We start from the raw sequence: 22,022 nt of genomic DNA on the forward strand, positions 1-22,022 counted from the left end.
GGGGGGGGGGGGCTCCATGGTGGCAGGGCCCCGGTGATCAGCGCTGGATCAACAGGAGCGATTTTCAACATGCCCAGTGTTCCCCATCTCTGTTCTTGAGTACAGAGAAGAGAGACGTGGGCTATCGTATCTGTGGACCTGGTTGGTGTTCACCGAGTTTAGCTTTACCGAAATAGAATCGGTAATAAGCTCACTCCTCTACAGACGAGGAACGTCCCTACTCCCCTCTGTGTCTGTTTCTTCCACACAATGAAATTGTCACTTGCACCTCGGAAGCACTGGGGATTGTAACAAAGATGGGGAAGGGTCCTGTGAGTCTCCCTGGGTACACGTGCATCCCCTCAATGTTGTGCGAGAGGACTTAAGTTCTAGTTTCTAGACTGTAGAAACTTTCACGAGGGCAAATTCTTTTATTGCTTTCCCTTATAAATGAAAGCTCTGGAATCAACAGTAGAAATGTAATAGTACAGAAGATAGAGTATTAATTATTTTTCTTGTAGCTCTTCCTCTTATTTCCCTGTTGGAGACTGTGTTTTGGCATTCTATAGCCCTAGTTTCAAATCATATACCTGGGGAAAAAAAAAAGTCTTAAAAAAACTCATAGGACTACTTGAGGTCTAAAGTATGAAGAACCAGAAGGCCTCAGAAGTATATCCCCCCCTCCAGCGGGGGGGCTGGACTAGATGATCTCCAGTGGTCCCTTCCAACCCTATATGGTTCTATATTGTACAGACTTTTTTGTGTGAGGGTGCTTCATCGATGTGGTTTGCTAAAACCTGGATAAGCAGACTGGTTTTGAAAACATACATTTGTTAACAAGGCGAGGTGTGACCGTTTGCAGTCTCCTACCCGCGGCACGGGCGGATTGCCGGTAATTTCTTGAACATTAGCTCGGTTCGGCAACAGCAGAAGGGGAGAGGGAGGTGAAAACGGCTGTGACCGAGCGACAAAGAGAAACCTGCCTCCTCCAGGCCGTGCCAATGGAGGCCGCTCAGCAACTCCGAGGAGCCGGCGGCCGGGGCGGCCAAGGGCAGCGCATCCCCCGCGTCCCCCCCGCACGGTCCCGCTCCCGGCCCCTTCCCACGCAGGTCTGCGGCTGATGGGGCAGCCGCCACCGCCCACACTCCCCTCCTCGTTCACCAGGCTTGAGGAAAGGAGGGGAAGCGGGCGCTGTTTCGGCCCCCCGGTCAGGAGCCGGCCATACGTTGAAAGGAGACAATTATGTATGAATTTATTTGTTTCTTCGTTGTGCGATTTATTCCTTGAGGGAGGGAAGCAGAAAAAGAACCAAAATATTCAAAGGTGTTTCATATCTAATACGCAATATTAGCTTTGTTGCGTGATTTTTTTTGGGTATGTTAACGGAGGAGACGGGCATGGCGGGGGGTGGAGGCTGAGAGGGCTCTGCGACCCGAGGAGCCTGGAAACAGCGAGGAGAAGAGCCAGAAAAAAACCCAGGTCAGATATCACTGAGAAAGGCAGAGCGGGGACGTGGGTTTTTAAATCCAGAACGCGGCATTTTCTTTTCTCTTTTTAAACAAAGCTAAAAATCTCTGTCATTGCCAAGAATTAAGCCACGTCATTCAGTTCAGATAAATGCTGTAAATACACTCCCGTTCTTCTGAAACTCCTGGTGTTCCCTGTTTAGGCCCCGTGTCATTTCCTGCTGAGAAATATGGTCTGCCATTTGAATGTTCTCAGGGCGAAAATAATGTAAAAATGAAAAAAGGGTAAAAGACTTACTTTCCTTCATGGCCTTATGAAAAGGGTTAATTTCTCTAATTGTTTTTATCAATGTTTTAGAACCCCTTGTTGTTTGTTTTTTGTCCCGTCAATAAACGCGCCTTTAGAAGTTGCAATTGTAAGTCCGACATACAACACATACACATCCCATTAAGTTTTGCATGACACTTAAGTATCGATTAAGGCTAAAAATCCGGTAATTAGGTGTATTTTACGCCCGTGTGACCGTTTCCCCTTTTCCATGGGATTTGTACCCACGATTCCAAAAGTCAAAGTTTAAAAGCTCCCGCACATAGGGAGTGGAGCCGATTATACATTATACATACATAGACCCAGATATATTGTCTGGGCTTCCTGAGCCAGCTCGGATGAGCCCAGATACCCGGGTTTGCCTGCCGTACTGTCAGCCCCGTGTGCTGGTGTTTGGAGACATCCCTCTTTAAAGACGTATCACGACGTGTAAAAATATTGGGGCTATGCCCTTCCTATGGTAATTCTTGTCCTCTTTTCTAAGCGGGATGAACAAAGACGCTTACCTTGCTGTGTCCCCAAGCCCACAAGGTGAAAACACTGTATAATGTGGAGTGTTCCAGCCGTTTCTCATTACAGTGGTTGCTGCTTGCTACAAAAGGAAAGGGGGATGCATAAAAGAGATGCATGCATTTCTTCATAGCTCTGATGCTGCACGAAACTAGTGCAAGATCCTTTACTCCCTCTGAAGTCCAAAATTCAGCTGTAAATCTCCATCAGTGCCCTCTTCGTGTTTTGGGAATATTTCTTCCATTTTCCTATGACCAAGAACTAAATCTACACTCAGTGCAAGTAAGGCTACAAGTACAAAAAGGTTATGGATTTTACCGGTGATGAAAATGCCAAACTGTCCTGATGCTCCTTTCACACAAAAACTGTTTATTTTCTACTTTTAAATTGCATGTATGTCCAGAATTGCTTCCTGAGCTCTTCTGTCTTAAAAAGTGAATGGAAGTGAATTAACACTTAGTATCCAATTTTTGAACAAGGAACGCTTTTAGAACATTCTTTCCATCAGAATGGGTGTCAAATAACTTAGTTCTTTGCAGCCACCAAAGAATCCCACACCAAAACCTAAAAAAAACAGTTCCACCTACATAGGCCTCCAGTTGTTGTGACCCCAGTCCCGGAGGAAAGAGTTGCCTTTGCTCATTGTGATGCTGCTTCTTTCCTTGCAGGGTCTGTGAGCTGGGAAGGGAGGAGGGGTGTTCCCAGTCGCATTCCCCTCTACTTCCAGCCCTCTCCAGTGAGTTTTATGTCACATCTTGAGCTGCGCTGTGCTCTGATGTAGCACAACGCTGAGACCAGGTTCTTGGAGCCCGAAGCTCAATCTTTTCCTTTACAATCTGAACCAAGAACATTTTCATTACTGGCCAAAAGCATTACGTCAAGGCATACACAAGTCCAAATCTTTTTTCCCTAGCTGCAGTTAATACTTTCTCCCTCAGTGCTAGTTATGTTGAAATATATTATTTTCTATTAATACTGGAAAAGAAAGTCTCTGGAAAACTAACATAGTTATAATTTGCTGTGTGTTGAATAATTATAATCTCTGATCATTGGGAATAAAAAAAATTATTTCATGAGTAGGTGAGCAGATATTGATTTACTCTGTTTAAAAAAAAAAAAAAAAAGAGCTGGAAGTAGTATAAAATTGTTACAGTCAGTGTGTGATTTTTCCAGGTTTTCAATCAAGATCTTTGGAGATTTCCAAGACCCTCCTGGATGCCGTCCTGAGTAACATGCTCTGGCTCTAGGCCACCCTGCTTCAGCAGGGGATTTGGACTGGATGATCTCTATGGTCCCTTCCAACTCTAAAAATTCAGTGAAATTATGTCATCTATTTCTTGTTTCTGATTCACTGTTGGTCAGTTAACTAGAAAATAGTTATTTGTTTACCCAGCTGTGTTTCCACCCTCGGGGCTGTCAATTCCAAGTCTACATGATGCCTCTCCAAATGAAAGCTAAGTGTGGTCTGCACTTTGCTGCCATAGGGATTGAGAAAAATGCATTGGAAACATCAGTTGTGGCACACCAGCCTTAGACTCCAGTTTGTATAGAAGTTCTAGCATGTCCAGCACGGCAGCACTCAGCAGTGATGTGACTTCGTTCAAGCCACAATAGTCTATTGTGAGACTCTACTCTGCATTAGACCTTTTGGGACCCCAGAGCTGGATGCAGTACTGCAGGTGGGGTCTCACAAGAGAGGAGTAGAGGGGCAGAATCACCTTCTTCACCTGCTGGCCATGCTTCTTTTGATGCCCCAGGATATGGTTGGCTGTCTGGGTTGCAAGTGCACATTGCTGTCAAGACCTGAAACATATTCAGAATTAATAAAGTACCTAGCAATAGAAGCAGGTTGTTCATCACTCTTAATCATTAATGAGTACAACCAGAGCACGCACGATTTCATCCTATCAGAAGACCACACTACAAAGCACAGAGAATAATCTTGACCCATGACCCAAAGATAATAAACAACACAAGAGGGAGCACATACAGCAGCTAAAGTATTACAATATCCCACCCTGAAAGCAACATTGGGAATATTTATCCCATACAATGAATGCTTATGACAAATTTCTTCTAATGTGCTTTTATCAGGTTTGTTATCTCAAACCATCAAGCCACTCATTGGGTGCTAAAAAGGCCACAAGAGCTGACCAAGAGTAAACTTTTAATAAAACTAATGCTGTGAACACAGAACTAGCTGAAACCAGCAAATGCAAGCAGAAAGAAGATAAGGACCAAGGAAACAATTCCAAGAGAATGAGGTAACATCAGAAGGCAGCTAGCCCAAGGACAAAGAAAACTAATAAGAAATCAGGAGACCACCGACCAAATTGGACTTGGTGATTGAGTGCTGGGTGGTACTGGTATAAATGGGGGGTTGTTATGGTTTGAGAAAACCCATAACAATCTATTGTCGTTTAGACAATTATTCTATCACTTGATGCCCTCTCCCCACCCGGAAAGGGGAATCGGGGAACAGAAAGAAACACAAGGGTTGAAATATAAATAGCTTTAATAGATTAAGACCAAATAATTAACAATAATACTAAAGAACCAGTATTAATCCTGATACTGATATAAGATACAGGAATTATACTCGGCCAGTTCTCTCAGCAGGAAGCCGTGCACTCCCAGCAGGGACAGCAAATGGCGGACACTGCCAGCGCAACGGCTTCAGGAGGAAGGGAAGGCCTCAGGGGTCCGGCACCGGGGCAAGGAGTTGTCTGGACCACTGCCATCAAGGGAGAGAGAGCTACACAGCAAACTTTTCTAATTTATATTGAGTGTGACGTTCATGGTATGAAATAATCCTGTTGGCCAGCCTGGGCCAAATGCCCAGGCCCTGCTCCTCCTTGTTCCTGCACCTGGCAAGGCTTGAAAACACTGACCTTGAATCCCACAGAGCCTGGCTGGTTATAAAGTAATTATTTTCACAAACTCAGACACTGGAGTCTTCTAAAAGTGCAATTTTCCCCAGTATTAGAAGAAAAGTTAGTCCTGTGTCTTTCAACCCAGGACAGGGGTTCCCCTTTGGAGGCACCCAGCTCAAGCCTCTCTGGGATTTACTCAGTGGATTGGAGGCTCATCTTCTTTGAGCAGAACCTAGAGCCTCAAAACCTGTTGAGATGGCAACAACATAACTCCTACCATAGTCTAGGTTGCAATGGCATTTCTGCTACATACGGATGCTGTGTTTGAACACTGTGCTGTTTTGACTGTTGCTGGGCGATATCATCTGGGTAGTTAATCATCTGGGTCATTATCTAGACTTCAGAATACAAAGAAAGCTGCTTTGAACTAAATAGGAAAGGACATTCAGGAACATGAAAGATGGAAGAATATGCTGGTATATGATTTTATATTCACACTGTTTTATTCATTTTGAATGTTCATCCTCCTGCGGGATGAAATTGTTCTCTTTGCTCTTCTTGCTGAGATTAAATCCTACTGTTTTTCCCATTCGTGAAAATAACAAGTACACAGAATTTTCCAATGTAGCTACTTTTTGTCATTTCAGAAACTTTGGTCTCAGCATTGATGGAAAAATAATGGATGCATTAGAATCAGATCTAATGACATGTGTGTGCAGGTAGAAATGTTACATTCACGTCATACCCCCTAATATTGCCTTATCATTTATACTGAGATTGGAAGCAGCAATCATAAACAACACTACCTTTTCTGTTGAGTGAAGTGTTTCATGAGCCTAGAAACAATTTCATATACTGAAACATCCTTTTAAAATAAAATCCCCTGAAATTTCTTTGAAAGCTACATTAAAGAAGCACACAGCAGGGAGCACATAAAGTCAGGAAAGGGAAAGACAGTGTTTATGGATCCCTGTACTAGGAGGCCAAAAGGCACCACCAAGCTCCTATTCTAGGGATGCCCTATGATAGTTGCATTTTGAACAAGGGTTGGGGTTTTTTTTGTTTGTTTGTGGGGTTTGTGTTTTTGTTTTTGTTTTTGTTTTTTTTAAATAACGTAAATGACTTTGATTTTTTTGTGACTGATTATTGAGAATAGGAGACACCATCAAAATTTTCAAATTATAACCACCATAACCTAAATTTGAGTTCTTTCAGTAAGTATATTTTCTAAAATCCCTTTCTAGTGACCCATACGTCCCTTTCCACAAAAACCTAGGGACTATAATACACTGTGTTTTATTCATCTTCTTAGGTAGTGGACTTACAGAGGGGTACAAAAATACGCAACCTGTCTATTTCAGAGTTTGCACTAAAGGCACCTGGAGAACAGATCTCTGAACTCCATTTGAAGCTGCTAGAGAAATGAGTGTGAAGAATAAATAATTTTAGAAAGGACTTTTGTGTTGTATTATTCACAGAACTACTGGTAACAGCTTATTAAGATAGAAATCACTTGTTGCTATATAGATTCTGTCACAGCATAGTGCAGTGTAGACTTCTCATTTTGCCAGGGAAGAAAAAGAGTGAGCACCATCAAGCGGTAGATGGTGTTACAGCACTTACAACAACGTTAAGTTTCCATTAGCAATAACTGATTATTTCCCGACTAAAAAACCACAGAAGCCGTTTTTCCTTTCATTTACAATGTATGTAACGGGAACATGCTTAGATTTAACAGTGACGTATTGCACAAGAAATACATACCAAAGTTTAAAAGTGCTATAAAAATGTAAGTTAAAAAACAGTACCACACAAATAGAAAAAAAAAAATCACAAACCCAAACATTTTCAACACAAAAACTCTAGTCACAACAAATCCATTTGTTGCTTACATAAAGTTTTTGTTTTAAAACAGAACAGCAGAGAAAATTTTAACGGAATCTCAAGCAGGCTGTAAATCAAGGAGCTTTCAGGTTTTTTTTTTTTCCATAGTTGACAATACAGCCCTTTTATTGAAAATATGGGTGGCTCTTAAAAGAGCCTTTGGGTTGGTGGGTTAAAACCGGCGCTGGAGCCGCTCTACTTGGAGCTGGTGTACTTGGTGACGGCCTTGGTGCCCTCGGAGACGGCGTGCTTGGCCAGCTCGCCGGGCAGCAGGAGCCGCACGGCCGTCTGGATCTCCCGCGAGGTGATGGTGGAGCGCTTGTTGTAGTGCGCCAGGCGCGAGGCCTCGCCGGCGATGCGCTCGAAGATGTCGTTGACGAAGGAGTTCATGATGCCCATGGCCTTGGACGAGATGCCCGTGTCGGGGTGCACCTGCTTCAGCACCTTGTACACGTAGATGGAGTAGCTCTCCTTGCGGCTCTTCTTGCGCTTCTTGTCGCCCTTCTTCTGCGTCTTGGTGACGGCCTTCTTGGAGCCCTTCTTGGGCGCGGGGGCGGACTTGGCGGGCTCAGGCATCGCAGCGAACGCGCGTCTCTCACACACCGAAGCTACCGCTCTGTTAACTGCCAAAAGCGCAGTGACGAGCGTCACCCCAGCGCCACCTATTTATAGCTCTCTTATGCAAATGAGCAGCATTCCCTCTGCGTACAGTCATTGGTCAGACCATATCAACGCGTCATACTTCCCTTACCGCCGCTTTCTATTGGCCGGAATTCGATTCGCCACCTCATTGGCTGCCCAGCCGAGACCTACTTCTCGGCCTATCAGCGACGGGGCGAGGCGGCGAAGCGGGGCTATAGCTGAGCAGCGCCGTGCGGGGCGTTGTGCTGTGCTGCGCTGCCGGCTGCTCGGTGGAGCGGGAGCTTGATTCAGAGATGTCCGGCCGCGGGAAGCAGGGCGGGAAGGCGCGGGCCAAGGCCAAGTCGCGCTCGTCGCGGGCCGGGCTGCAGTTCCCCGTGGGCCGCGTGCACCGGCTGCTGCGCAAGGGCAACTACGCGGAGCGGGTGGGCGCCGGCGCCCCGGTGTACCTGGCGGCCGTGCTGGAGTACCTGACGGCCGAGATCCTGGAGCTGGCGGGCAACGCGGCCCGCGACAACAAGAAGACGCGCATCATCCCCCGCCACCTGCAGCTGGCCATCCGCAACGACGAGGAGCTCAACAAGCTGCTGGGCAAGGTGACGATCGCGCAGGGCGGGGTGCTGCCCAACATCCAGGCCGTGCTGCTGCCCAAGAAGACCGACAGCCACAAGGCCAAAGCCAAGTGAGCCCCTCGGAAAAACCGCCACGTTGTGTCGCCCAGACAAGATAATTCTAAGGCTCTTTTCAGAGCCGCCCACAAAATCCTAAGAGAGCTCAGTTATCCCTGCTGTACATAACGCTGTTTTATATTAATTACTCAACCCACGCGTTGTCGTTTTTTTGTCCATGTTTATTAACAGTATTTTTGGCTTGGTGATAGTAGCAACGCTTTCCATGTTTCTATTAACACAAAGTCGTGCCAAAATGTCCTTGCAAAGCAAGTTCTCCCGGGGATGGGGTATTTTCCGATTAGTTCTTAAACCAGAGAACACGGGGACGGTGTGTTTTGGTGAGAGCCGCCGTCCCTCCCCCTCCCCCTTCTTCCGCCTTTTTCTTCTCCGAGAGTGGCTGAAACAGCGACAGAGACGGGAGGCGGACGGGGGGGCGAAGGGGCAGCGGGCCGGGCTCTCCGCTGGCCAATCCTTGGTCAGGGCGGGCTTTTTCAATACTTAAAGCTCCTTTTCTTTCTCATCGAGAACAAAAGGAAGGGGAAAGCTCAGGGCTATTTTCCGGTCAGCAAGCAAACCCTCCCCTCCTCCCCCAAACAGACAAAACCATTTAAGGAGACACCTTTAAGAGAAATAATACATTAGATTAGACGTGGCTCAGTAGTAGCGCGCCTGGCAATTGCATTGCTTTTGTTACAAAATATATTCTTAAAAAAACATACATCCGATTTTTATCAAATCATTACTATAAAACATTGCTTCCTGGTAGTCAAACCAATTACTCGGCAAAAAAGATGTAAAAGTCTACACTTCCCTAAAAGCCGCTGCGTTATACCGTGCTCGTTAGCGTTTCTTTCGGTAATTGTAGAGGGGGAGGGGGAGAGATACAATTGACCTCTGACGACTTACGAATTACTGGATCCTTGCTGCAGATTACTGACGACCTCGGTGCCTCAGCTCCTTTAGGGAAAGTGTGGGTGGCTCTTAAAAGAGCCGTTGGATAACAAAATATGTCGAGCAGGACTCTTCTGGTATAATTTATTTCTTTTTGGGTGCTGCCTTCTTCGCCTTGGCTGCTTTGGGCTTGGCTGCCTTGGGCTTGGCTGCTTTGGGCTTCACCGCCTTCGCCTTGGCCGGGCTCTTCGCTGCCTTTTTGGGGCGGCCTGCCTTGGCCGCCTTCTTGGGGCTCTTGGCCGCCTTCTTGGCCGCAGCAGCCGCCGGCTTTTTGGCTTTCTTGGGGCTCTTCTTCACGGCCGCCGCTTTCTTGGGCTTCTTGGCGGCGCTGGCGGGCTTCTTGGCCGCCGGCTTCTTGGGCTTGGCCGCGGTCGCCCGCTTCCTGGGGGCTTTCTCCTTCACTTCTCCAGGCTTCTTGTTAAGGCGGAAGGATCCGGAGGCGCCGGTGCCCTTGGTCTGCACCAGGGTGCCCTTGCTGACCAGGCTCTTGAGCCCCAGCTTGATGCGGCTGTTGTTCTTCTCCACATCGTAGCCGCCGGCGGCCAGCGCCTTCTTGAGGGCGGCGAGGGAGAGCCCCTTGCGCTCCTTGGAGGCGGAGACGGCCTTGGTGATCAGCTCGGTGACGCTGGGGCCGGCGGGTTTGCGGGCTTTGGCGGCGCCCGCCGCCTTCTTCGGCTTCTTGGCGGCGGCCTTGGCGCCGGGTGCGGGCGCATCGGGGGCGGCGGCGGGAGCGGTCTCGGACATGGTCGGCGGCGTCCTCTGCGGAGCAGGCGAACACAATTGGGCTGGCGCGGGTCAGATGCTCGTATTTTTAGAGAGGAGCCGCGCGGTGATTGGTGCGTTGCAGAGCCCGCCCCGCCGCACGGCCGGGGAGCCCTTCGGTGTGCTCGATTTGTGTTTCTTTGGACTAACAAAAGTGTATTTTCCTCGGAATTTCTGCCACCAAATCGCCCCGTTTCCCCGGTGAGGGAGGAGAAGAGCAGGTACTTGCGTTCGGGAGAGTTTCCAGCCGCAAACGCGCCGACTGAGTTAAAGGAGAGGCGATAAATCCGGTGTGCTGCTGCTGGAGAGACCTCTGAAGAGAGAAACTTTTGTTTTTCCTTGCAAATTAAAAATTTCCTTTTGACAGAAATGTTACGGCGACAACTCAGTCTGATTCTTTAGAGGGTTTTCTTGGGGTCGAAGTCGAAATCTGCCGATTTGAAGCTATTTTGACAGTTTAAATTGATTTTGAAGAGGAGGAAGTAACACAAACTCCTCTTTCAGCTCTGAATATGGATTAAGAACCGGTTCCTTTGACCATGTGTTTTACCTCCTAAAACGCTAAAGTCCAGTGAAATAGTGTCTCGTACAACCTCCTATTGCACTTATTATAGATCCAGAAGCAATTTGTTAATATCTGGAGATTTATGAACACACAGTTGTTTTATTATGTCTTCCTGGAATTTCAGTAGAAGCGAGGCAAAGTTACCCTGCTGCCTTGTGCTGGGTGTTTTCTTTCTTTTGTTTGTTTTCCATATGAATTTCTGTCCCAATTATTAAGTAAATCAAGCTATTTGCTTTTCATGTTCCATGTTACTTTCAAGGAAACAGTAATTTGGTAGATGATGTTACAAAACTGCAGCTTTATAAGAGAAAGCAAGCTCCTGAACTTCTGAGGATATTTACTGGAATTATCTTTGTCTCTGGTAATTTAAGATGTGTAAGGGCTTGTGTAGCAGTTTAGGAGTTATGCTGTTCCTGCCCGGAGAGTATTATCTTGTTATGTATTTTCTCTAATAGTAGTAGAATTTAAAATCATATTACTGTTTGGGTTGGTTTGTTTGGGTTTTTTTTTAACACATCTCACACAGTATGCCTGCACAAAGGTTTAGCTAAAGGCCATTCTGAATCCTCTTCCCACTTTAAATAAAATCCACCTAATTCTTGCTTATGCATTTTGCAGCCGTTACTGATATGAGGAAATGCTTTCAGGACAAAAAATATTGCACTTTGTGATAACCTGAGTTTTAACAAGGGGAGAGGTAGGCCATAGGTCGTTTCTAAAGAACCAGGAAGAATTCAATCAATATTGGTATCTGGCTGAAGATGATGTAATATGCTGAACAGAACAGAGCTCTGGAATAATATTTCATGAATCTCTACCTGATTATAAACAAATGTATTATCCGTTGCTTTTTGTAGTTATTTAAGAATCACAAAGACTACACTTCATCCCTCCCCTCTGATTTCCTTTGACATAACCAGATATAACCTATAATGTAAATACAGTATTTAAGTAGATACTAGAAACTAAAATTTCAGATTGTATTACTTGGTAGTTTTAGGTAAGTGTAATCCTATTTCCACCTCATTGATTCATTTACAGTGGCCATTTTGTAAATACTCAATGTGTATATAACATGGAATCGTTTTAGTTTGCTGGAAAACAGTATTTCAATGAATACGAAACTAGGAATAATTGCAATTAAGGGAAAAATTGCAACCCACACCTAAGAATAAAAAAAATCAGAAAAAAAGGTTGCAGGAAAAGTGCATGTAAGCTCTGTAATGCTTCAACAGGAAGGTAACTGAGACAAGGGCTAATCAAATTGGGACTTTAAGGGTCTTGTTTGTAAAAATTATTTAACATAAAATAAGGATATAGGAATTTAATAAATTGGAGTGAATGTGGGTATTGAAGATACAGCTTCACAAATTACCAAATAAATGAAATAAAATAAATATTTTTTTAAGCCTATATCTAATATGTGTTTGTAAATCAGTGAATAAGACTTTCTATTGACTTTACTACATAGCAAAATAAAGTAGCAACACTGTGAGGAGATGACATTTAGCAGCTACTAAGACACTTCATATCACATAGACAGAGGAAAAGTGTAGGCTATGAGTGACATGTCAGCAAAATGAAAATTCATGTTGCCTACTCTCTTTATTTTGAACTCATACACATTTACTTCAATAACCTTCGCTGGAGGAGATTTACATACTTCAGCCCTCAGCTGTGGCTTCACAGAGCGTTGATTCACATTTATTGATGGCTGAAATTAAGGTGGCTAAAATGGTCACCATCCCAGTTGTCTGCCTGGCTTTTCTCCCAGCAGTTGCTACACTCTCCCCGTTCCCAACAGAGATAGCTAATAATACACGTAGCAGCTTCTGATCTCCAACAGTTACAGTCTACTATCTTAAAATAAATCGAAGTAACTTCAGAAATTTCATGACACAGAGGGAAGCCCTGATCTTTCCTTTTTAATGGCTTTGCAGCAAAGACATAAAATAACTTTAGTGATGTACAATTGTTGCTGGGAACACATGTTCTTCTCTACATGAAAGAAATACATGCAGGAACAAAATTTTGGAAAGCTAAGGTGCATTGGACAATTTTAAATAGAGTTTCCTCTGCAGTCATAACAGATAGTTTAGAAGGAATGGACAGATGTACTCAAGCAAAGAAAAAGTGTGGTGAAGGATTACATAAAAGCAGGAATGGCAGTTTCACCTCCAGCTGAGCAAATGAGGAAAGGAAATAAGCCTGGTTTAGGTCTAGGATATTGTAGAAAGACTTCATGAAGAAGGTGCCATGTAGCCTCTCACAAGCAGTTTGGCTTTCCCAATGAGATTGGAGGGAGGTAGACTTCATCATTCCTTAAACAAGGAGGGAAGTGATATCAGGATCTCCAGAGTTACTTTTAGGGAAAGCATCGCTGTAATGTCTATGAAATCTGAACGCCTTCAATCCTTCTCACCTCCTGGGCACCCCAACAGGCCACACTACATCACAAAGCTGTGTAAGATTGCAATTTGAACCCTGCAGGCCACTTCCCTTCACATACCTAGATCTGTACAACTTTTTGCAGTTATCTATTAAGACCTCTTGGTATAAGCAAGGAGACGCATGAACCGCAGCCAGGGGCTGGCACTGCACCCAAGAGCTATCAAACATTCCCATCTCCAGTTTAGTACCTGCCGGTACTTGTTCTTAAGAAAATGAGCTCTGGGTTATATTTAGATATTTTTGCAATAATGAGAGGTGGCACAGTAGTTGTTCTTCTCAGGCAATTTTGTTAGGAGGCATTAATATGAGAGCTAGCCACATAAATGTGGCTAATGGGCTGCTCTACCTGCTGTAGGTGAGGGTTGTGGTCAGTCATTCTTAGACAGCTGGAGCGAGTACAGCTGATTTGCGTGTGCACCACAGACCCTCTCCTTCCTCCAAGTGACAATTTCCAGAGAGATTTAGGTGAGAGCCTTTACGTTATGTGCTGCCCTCCCACATACATGTTCCACAGGAAAAAGGTGTAAATACTCCCTGCAACAGTGATTACACTCTTATTACAGTGTTACACCCATGTCTGTCTTGCCCTCAGTGACTTCATCCTTCATCTGAGTTACAAATGTAATAACTCCTGTGATCAAACCAGCCAGCACAGTTTAACAGCTTTTAACCCTTAGCCAAGCAATTTTAAAGTGGTACCTACCAAACTACAAACTCGTTGCAGCTCAGCAAACAAGTCTCAGCCTACATAATACTAATGTTGCTGCTCCTGCTGTTGTTAAGACTCCTTAGTGTAAATGAGGCCACACAAGGCCTTTTAAATCCAGTGTATGGCTGAACATCTATAGTGGGCAGGACAAGTAGGGTAGGGCAATGGATGACTGTCCCCGTAGACTCAGCTTCCTGGAATGTTGCAAACTCCTCCCTGTACTCTTGGTTAAGGGTTGGGGCACCTATTGTGGCCTCCCTTCATTATTGCCATGGCATGTCATTTGGCAATTGAAAACCTATAGTCCAAAACCTGGATATGTCCATAGTTAGGAGGCGCTGGGAGGGATACTCTTCCTGGGAAGGAGAGAAAAACCCAGCAAAAATGCAGGGGGCCAAAATCCTTCTCTGAACAGCTAATGAGGAAAAAAAAGAGTCACTTTGTTCTCTACTGTACAGGAGTTTACCAGGTTAACACATTTTTACTTTTCTCAGACACAGGCAAAGAAAAGATCCTCACTGTCAGTCAGATACCAAAGAACAGCATTATTTATGTCTCAAAGTACTCTGGTCTTCTAAAACTAACCTAAGGCACTTGACAAACTGTCTTCTGGACCACACTGGCGTGCTTTCAATGTAGTCATCAACCAGCAAATGAGGACCTCAGGCCCGAGACAAACTGTCCATGAAAGTTAAACAGCGTTAACAGAAGCTCCATCAACCGGGGCTCCCCAAAGAAATCATCTCCTCCTGAATCAACACTGCCTGACTTTCAGCTGCGTTTTCATAGTGAATTCCACAAAGGAAAGGTGCCACCACAGTGTCCGTTCAGAGCAGACTCTCCATCAGCACAGCAGCCTGGCAGCACAGAGCAGCATCGCTCGCACAGACCAATGCTGAGCAACCCGCTTTTCCTCCCCATGAGACCCCAGGTCTTCTGCATGATTTCTGCCCTCCACTTTCCTATTTGTGTGCAAGTGCTCCCTGTGGATGCTGGTAAGAGGGAGGGAGCAGTGTGACAACTCCACATGCTCCCTCCAGCCAGAGCCATGTTTTGTACCTGTGGAGGGACAAAGTGTCCTTGGTTAGGCTGCACAGCTGCTTTGCAATCCACCATCTCCCTGGCTGGTGACACCCCAGGCCCTGATGTGACAGGCTTCCAGGTACATTTGGGTTGGCAGGCAATGCATTTTTTTGCCACAGAGGCAGTGATGGTGGCACTCAGAGGCTGTGTAGGCTGCACTTCCCCTGTCAATGACAGCCCAAGCACTGTGTCACACAGCATGTGAAGGTGCTCTCATTAAGTGATGCTGCCGTGCCAGTTTTCCTCAGAAGTGTTGGGGTGAAGCAGATACTGTCTCCAGCAGGTACCGGCACAGTTTCTAAAGCAGGAGTGTGGTGAGGCAGCGCTTGGGTGCCAGCACTATAGGCTGGCTGCCTTCTCATAGAAGGGATCAAAAAGGTATTGAAGAGTTGTTCAGTACACACAGGTGCTGTGCTGTAGCTTATGTTTTTTACAGTACATGCTTTGCAGCTGTGCACTCCGTGGGCTGGTGCCAGAGCACCACTGTCCCTGGTGAGGATGTCACCCAGACTGCCAGGGGCACAATATACATCTGAGGCCAGTTACCCAGCACTCCTGCTATCAGACAGTTAGGAAGTCAGGAATCTGGCTTCACAGCCTCAAGAAAGTGTGTGTATACAGTGTAGGCACATTCAAGAAGAATATATTTTGCCTGCAGCCTGCCTTGTATGAACTGATTCCAGCAAGAAGGATTGGATTCCATGTCAGGTATATTGTCTAAATCTTGGTCTTCCTGACACAATGTTTTTCTGGTTTAGACACTAAAAATGCAATCAAATTTTGGTTTCTTTGTGCATGAAATGAGGAGTAGAATAACTTGTTTAACTTTTGTGTGCTGTTTGAGGTTAGTAGTTTGTAACATTTTACATTTACTTCCATGGTTAAATAGACCAGCACACAAGGCAGCACTGAGCAGCTAGGAGAAGGGACCACCCTGTGTCCAGTTATTTAAAGGTGGTAAGTAAAAAGAAATCAGCTGGGTTTATGGGTTTACCCAAACTGCAATAGGAGGCACCTATAAGAAAGGAAACTTAATAGTCCAAATTACCAAAAGCTGTTGAGAAAAGCTCCTGCTGAACAACAAGGTAAACGTTTGAGGAATTCTGATACTAACTGTCCAGATTTAATGCATGTTCATTTATATAAACATCTTCCTGGGACAGAGAGGGGGCACAGCAAAGGAAAGAAAAAGAGAAGAAAAACAAAAAGACCAAAAAAGGGTTTAGGCTCAACAGTTGAACAAAAGCTTAAGTGGAGGCAAAGGTCTAATCTCTGCTTTTCTTATTAATTCTTTAGAATAAAGCAGGCCTTGGCATGTTCAGTACATGCAAAGGCTTTCAAGGGTAACCAATGTGAGCAACAACAGTGAATGAGGACAGGAATACTTGTTTGCATTTGACACTAAGGAAAATGGTGGGTGGGTTGTTTTTTGTTGTTTTGGATTTTTTTCATTTTACATCGTGATTATTCTCCTAACGTGGTGAATCATCTTAGCTCTGGTTTGGATTGTTTTGAGGTTTTTCGTTGCCTGATTATGATCTCTTGAGTGCTGAAGGAGACACTAGCTCATGACCTATTAGGCTAGTACTGGGGGACACAAGCCCTAACTCTGGGAGAGGACAAAGGAAGAATACAGAGTGTAGTGGTAGAACTTGTTTCTGCAGTTAGGAATATCAGCAGGGATCCAGAATGGGGACAAATGAACGGGCAATATGAGTGGGACAACCTTGAGATTGTGCTGTGCTTTGAATTGCATTCTGGATGGAGACCTATGAACATAAAACTGGAAGAACAAAGCAATTCACAGGAAATTTCCATCTGCACCAATATCCTGTCTCTGACAGGGGCCAGTAAAATAAGTGTGTAAAAACAATAACTGATATTTCATGAAAATTCTGCCTTAGGTCCTAGTGATTCATAGGCTAGGGACTAACCAGTTCAGGGGGAATGTTTTTGAATAGAAGAACGTTTGAGTGAATTTTTCTCCTGTGTGTTGATTGATTGCTTTCTCTGCATATAGCAGCTCTCATTTTTCATGGTTTAGGATGTGGCTTCAACAGGAGAAATTATAAAAGGCTGAAGAACAGGTACAGTGGGAAGTGGACAAATGAGTGATGGACATGTATACTACATGGTGTATTCCTTTCATAGAAGAGAATCTCATTTATATACTGTTAAGTGCCCTCAGTGTGTGCGTGTGTTACAAAATGCTGCTGGAAAACATGATTTCTACGGTGTAGCTGAAGTGGGGCAAAACGGCAGCCAGCAGAGAGAGTGAACTGCACCCCTTTCCTGTAGCTGAAGAGAGGTGGAGAGAGTATATTTGAAGCAAAGGGAATGACAAGCCATTTGAAAGAACAAAGAAAAAGAAATGAGGCAGGGCCAGGCAGAGACATTCCTACATAAAATATCAGAAGTGAAAGATACTGAGAAAGAATTACCTCACCATTATATTTTTAGATCCCATCACTCACACAGACCTTCCCTCCTGGGGTCACTGTGACTGAGGGAGAACCAAATGCCAAAGACAAAAGGTTGTCAGCATTCACAAAGATCTCCCTGACCTCTTCATCTTGAAAGGATCTCCTTTGTCTCTGTGTGGATAATGGTGCATGCATTTGGCCACGATGAGCACTGGCAAACCCTCCATGTTGGAATTATGCTGATCTCATAGCCCCAGTAGGCCCTAAACTACAAAAAGGAAGACTGCAAGGATACCCGGGAGAAATGAGGTGTATTTCTAACAGTCACAATGACTGATTTGCAGAGTCATGAAGTTGTATGAAAATTATAAAGAGAATTCTTGTCACTGGCAATGTACACTCATGAGAGGAAAACATATTACATCAAAGAAAGAATATCTATATACTCAGAATGATGTAAGGCCTTTGAAAACATGGAGGTACACAGGCACATAGCTGACGTAGCCATTTCTATTGTGCATTTGCCATGCATGACTAGTTTTCATCCAGCTACTATGAGTGATCTAAATAGAAACATAATGTTTTTTTAATGTGACCAGGATGTCTGGGACTTAATATGAAGCAACATTCCAGAAACAAGGTAGCAAATAAAGGGCCTTCTACAGTCCTATGCTGAATTCCAGTTTGCAGACTCCCCAGTGCTGCAATACTCTGAGTGAGGCATATCAAGCTTCTAGAAAAACACGTACACTTTTTTCTGGGTTGTGAATTTACTGATGCTTCACAGCATAAGGCAAATCCTAGCAAAAGGCCACCAAGATGAACTATTAGTTCATCCAATTAGCTGCCAGTTCTCAATGCAGTCTCATCGAGTCCTTGAGATGTGACCTCAGAAGCGTTGAGATCAGGTCAGCATCACCTCAGCAAGAGCCATTGGGGGCCTTAAGGCCACCCGTTCCCTGCTCATGGGTGCGCTTGGCTCATCATAAAAGGGAGGACTGTGCGTCGCCGCCCTGCCGGGAAGGGAAGATGCCGGGTAAAAGTCACTTCAGGGCAACCGGGACCGGGGAAAGGCAAGGGAGGCGCAGGCCTCGACGGAGGCGGGGAAAGGGGCGGTGAAGGCGGGCGGCCCCGGGGAGGAGCCCGAAAGAGGCGAAGGGCCTGAAGACGCCGCGGCGCCCGCCCGCCCAGGAGGAGGAGCGCAAGCCCCGCCCCCTCCGGCCGTGCCCGCCCCTGCTCCCAATCAGGTCGGCTCCATAGACATAAAAACCCAGACCCGGGGGTTTCTAGCACAGATCTCGGCACAGCAGCGGCAGAGAGCAGCCATGTCTGGCAGAGGCAAGGGCGGGAAGGGGCTGGGCAAGGGGGGCGCCAAGCGCCACCGCAAGGTGCTGCGCGACAACATCCAGGGCATCACCAAGCCGGCCATCCGCCGCCTGGCTCGGCGCGGCGGCGTCAAGCGCATCTCGGGGCTGATCTACGAGGAGACGCGCGGCGTCCTCAAGGTCTTCCTGGAGAACGTCATCCGCGACGCCGTCACCTACACCGAGCACGCCAAGAGGAAGACGGTGACGGCCATGGACGTGGTCTACGCCCTCAAGCGACAGGGACGCACCCTCTACGGCTTCGGCGGCTAAAGCCTTGATCGCCTGCCACCCCCGGACTATCCATCTCGAGAACCCAAAGGCTCTTTTAAGAGCCACCCACTTTTTCTTTGTAAGGAGCTGTGTCGCTTTGTGTGATTCTATGTTGTTATTACCGTAAGCGGCTTCTTTTCTGTATGGTCTCGGTCTCCCTATCACCAACCCCAGCCCCTGTTACGGAGCTACAGCCGGACTGATGAGCCGTTTAGGCTCTGGGCTCCTCTCTAGCGCCCTGTTGCTGCATCATTACCCCTCCCAGTGCTGTCTCTTTTCTCCCCGGCAGCCGCTTTGAGAAAAGCTTTCTGAGACACGAGCTATTTCTCGACTTTCCCCGGGGAGTTTTACTGATGCCACAAAGTCCTGGAAAGTGCTGGGGCAGCAGGTGCCAGTCCCGTGTCCCCATTTAGGGACCCGCGGGCCGGGGAACAGATCCCCTGCAACAACAAAATAAAAACAACAATAAAAAAGGCAAAAACCTACATCTGTCTCAGAGAGTTCTCTGTTACGGAGCGGCGGATCATTTGTCTCCCCACGCCCGTAGGCAGAAAATGCTGTGACAGGACTGGGCTCGGGCGCGGGGGGGCGCTGGCAGCCTTTGTCCCCGGGTTCCCTCCCCACCCCCGGGAGGGTTAAGCGCCCTCGCTCTTTCGAAAAGCCCGCGCGGACGGCGATTGGCGCCGGGCGATTCCGCGCTCGGCAAAGCCCGCGCTCCGCTCCCGGGGCGCTCCCCCAGCGCAGCCTCCGTCCCGGGCGCTGCCCGACCGGGAGTTAGAACCGAGCTCCTCCCGCCCAAAGGCCGGGGCAGGCGGTGCCCACGAAGAAACCCGCACCTTGCCCAGCTGCAGCAGAGCGACCAGGCGCCTCTCCGCTAACCTTACAACCCTCCCCGACCTCCCGTGACAAACGCACACACACTCCCTCCTCCCCTGCCGAATACACCCCGCAGCAGCAGCAGAAGAAACAACTCCAGCTCTTTTTCTCGAGGTTGTGGGTGGCTCTGAAAAGAGCCTTTGGGTTTCGTTTCCGCGCTCGGGACGCTCCTCCAGGCACGCTTTACTTGCTCTTGGCCTTGTGACTCTCGGTCTTCTTGGGCAGCAGCACGGCCTGGATGTTGGGCAGCACCCCGCCCTGCGCGATCGTCACCTTGCCCAGCAGCTTGTTGAGCTCCTCGTCGTTGCGGATGGCCAGCTGCAGGTGGCGGGGGATGATGCGCGTCTTCTTGTTGTCGCGGGCCGCGTTGCCCGCCAGCTCCAGGATCTCGGCCGTCAGGTACTCCAGCACGGCCGCCAGGTACACCGGGGCGCCGGCGCCCACCCGCTCCGCGTAGTTGCCCTTGCGCAGCAGCCGGTGCACGCGGCCCACGGGGAACTGCAGCCCGGCCCGCGACGAGCGCGACTTGGCCTTGGCCCGCGCCTTCCCGCCCTGCTTCCCGCGGCCGGACATCTCAGAATCAAGCGACCGATCAAACGCTCCGCAGCTCCCGCACACACACCGGGCAGCACCTCGCTGTCCCCCACCGCCCCGGGACCGCCCTTATACCCCTGCCCCCGCCCGGCCCCGGCTCCTGATAGGCCGAGCCGCCTATCGCTGAACGCGCACCCAATGGCGCGGCGAATCTCGTCCCGACCAATGGCGAGGGGCTCAGCGCTGAGCGGCCTCCGCTCGCGCTCTCCAGGCGGCCAATGGCGAGGCCGCGGGGGCGGGATTTCTCAGGCGCCTCCGCCCGCGCGGGAACCTCCCAGCCCGGCTCCGCCGCCGCCGCCGCACCGACCCGCGGGGCCGCCCCTTCCCTTCTATCGTCCGTTTTCGTTTTTAAATCGCTTGGAAGCAGACGGGGGGGAAGGGAAGAGCTGAGGGGGTCGAGAGGAAAAGAGACAGCGTGGCTGTGTCAGCGAGCGGGAGCAAAGCGGGGGTGGGATACCGGGAGACGGGAAATGCGGTACAGCTCCCCGCGCTGTTTCAAGCGGGGGCTTTCACTTGCGGGAAGATTTCGTTCCTTGCCAGCACCGGACTACCCTAACCTTTCCGACCTTCCAAAACTACGTTTCCCTACATCCGCAAACCCCCACCGCTGGCTCCCTTCCGTGTCCGTCCCCGACACGAGACGCACAGAGGGGGATACGAGTTAAACCCTGCTCTCGGACTCAGTAAGGGCAACGGGCCGGCACAGAGCACAGAGAAAAAGCGGATTCCCAGCAATAGTGGCGACTATCTCACTTTTACTCATGTAGTATTTTTTAGATTAATACAATAGAGTATACTTGTATCGAGAAACTGATACATATTTCAGGAAATTTTTCAGAGACTTTGACTTACGTGCCAAAATTAGGGGTCCGCTTGGCACTCAGGGTGAGGCCAGCTCAGATTCTGATGTAATTCAGAGGGAAACTGAAAGAGTTCGAGTATATTCACACAGCTCATTAGGGTCTGCATTGCTGATTACCCCGATTATACATAACACCTCATTAATAGCTATTGCATTATCTACAAACCTAAAAACTTAAATACACTTTAGAAATATCTTCTAAAGTGACATCCATTTAAAAAATAGTATTAGCATTGCAGCTCTTTTTAGGGTGTATGTAGTGGCTCTTAAAAGAGCCTTTGTGTTGGCTAAAATGTTCTGAAACTACACGGTAACGTTCTAACCGGGTTTAGGCGCGCTCGCCGCGGATGCGTCGGGCCAGCTGGATGTCCTTGGGCATGATGGTGACGCGCTTGGCGTGGATGGCGCAGAGGTTGGTGTCCTCGAAGAGCCCCACCAGGTAGGCCTCGCTGGCCTCCTGCAGCGCCATGACGGCCGAGCTCTGGAAGCGCAGGTCGGTCTTGAAGTCCTGCGCGATCTCGCGCACCAGGCGCTGGAAGGGCAGTTTGCGGATCAGCAGCTCCGTCGACTTCTGGTAGCGCCGGATCTCGCGCAGCGCCACCGTGCCGGGCCGGTAGCGGTGCGGCTTCTTCACGCCGCCCGTGGCCGGCGCGCTCTTGCGGGCCGCCTTGGTGGCCAGCTGCTTGCGGGGCGCCTTCCCGCCCGTCGACTTACGCGCCGTCTGCTTCGTGCGCGCCATCGCTCTCCAGCAAACAACAA

At 47.7% G+C, this 22,022-nt stretch overlaps 7 protein-coding genes across 7 annotated transcripts in view; 2 read left to right on the forward strand and 5 right to left on the reverse strand.

Moving 5' to 3' along the window:
- LOC106901049 (histone H1.10-like) overlaps window positions 1-22,022 on the reverse strand; it is a 135,129-nt gene that overhangs the window by 24,696 nt on the left and 88,411 nt on the right. The window lies entirely within an intron of this gene.
- Window positions 6,843-7,668, reverse strand: LOC106901068 (histone H2B 1/2/3/4/6). The gene has a single exon (XM_014963403.1). The coding sequence runs from the start codon at window positions 7,614-7,616 to the stop codon at window positions 7,236-7,238; it is 381 nt and encodes a 126-aa protein (XP_014818889.1). The 5' UTR covers window positions 7,617-7,668; the 3' UTR covers window positions 6,843-7,235.
- Window positions 7,961-8,604, forward strand: LOC106901059 (histone H2A-IV). The gene has a single exon (XM_014963395.1). It carries the CDS (start codon window positions 7,976-7,978, stop codon window positions 8,363-8,365), a length of 390 nt encoding a protein of 129 aa, XP_014818881.1. The 5' UTR covers window positions 7,961-7,975; the 3' UTR covers window positions 8,366-8,604.
- Window positions 8,512-10,070, reverse strand: LOC106901053 (histone H1.01). The gene has a single exon (XM_014963386.1). The coding sequence runs from the start codon at window positions 10,043-10,045 to the stop codon at window positions 9,386-9,388; it is 660 nt and encodes a 219-aa protein (XP_014818872.1). The 5' UTR covers window positions 10,046-10,070; the 3' UTR covers window positions 8,512-9,385.
- LOC106901075 (histone H4) lies at window positions 18,607-19,416 on the forward strand. Its single transcript, XM_014963411.1, has one exon. It carries the CDS (start codon window positions 18,620-18,622, stop codon window positions 18,929-18,931), a length of 312 nt encoding a protein of 103 aa, XP_014818897.1. The 5' UTR covers window positions 18,607-18,619; the 3' UTR covers window positions 18,932-19,416.
- LOC106901063 (histone H2A type 2-C) lies at window positions 19,961-20,380 on the reverse strand. The gene has a single exon (XM_014963399.1). It carries the CDS (start codon window positions 20,378-20,380, stop codon window positions 19,991-19,993), a length of 390 nt encoding a protein of 129 aa, XP_014818885.1. The 3' UTR covers window positions 19,961-19,990.
- LOC106901058 (histone H3) lies at window positions 21,558-22,002 on the reverse strand. Its single transcript, XM_014963394.1, has one exon. It carries the CDS (start codon window positions 22,000-22,002, stop codon window positions 21,592-21,594), a length of 411 nt encoding a protein of 136 aa, XP_014818880.1. The 3' UTR covers window positions 21,558-21,591.

Source organism: Calidris pugnax, unplaced genomic scaffold (genome assembly GCF_001431845.1).
Source record: "Calidris pugnax isolate Ruff unplaced genomic scaffold, ASM143184v1 scaffold44, whole genome shotgun sequence".
Lineage (NCBI taxonomy): Eukaryota > Metazoa > Chordata > Aves > Charadriiformes > Scolopacidae > Calidris > Calidris pugnax.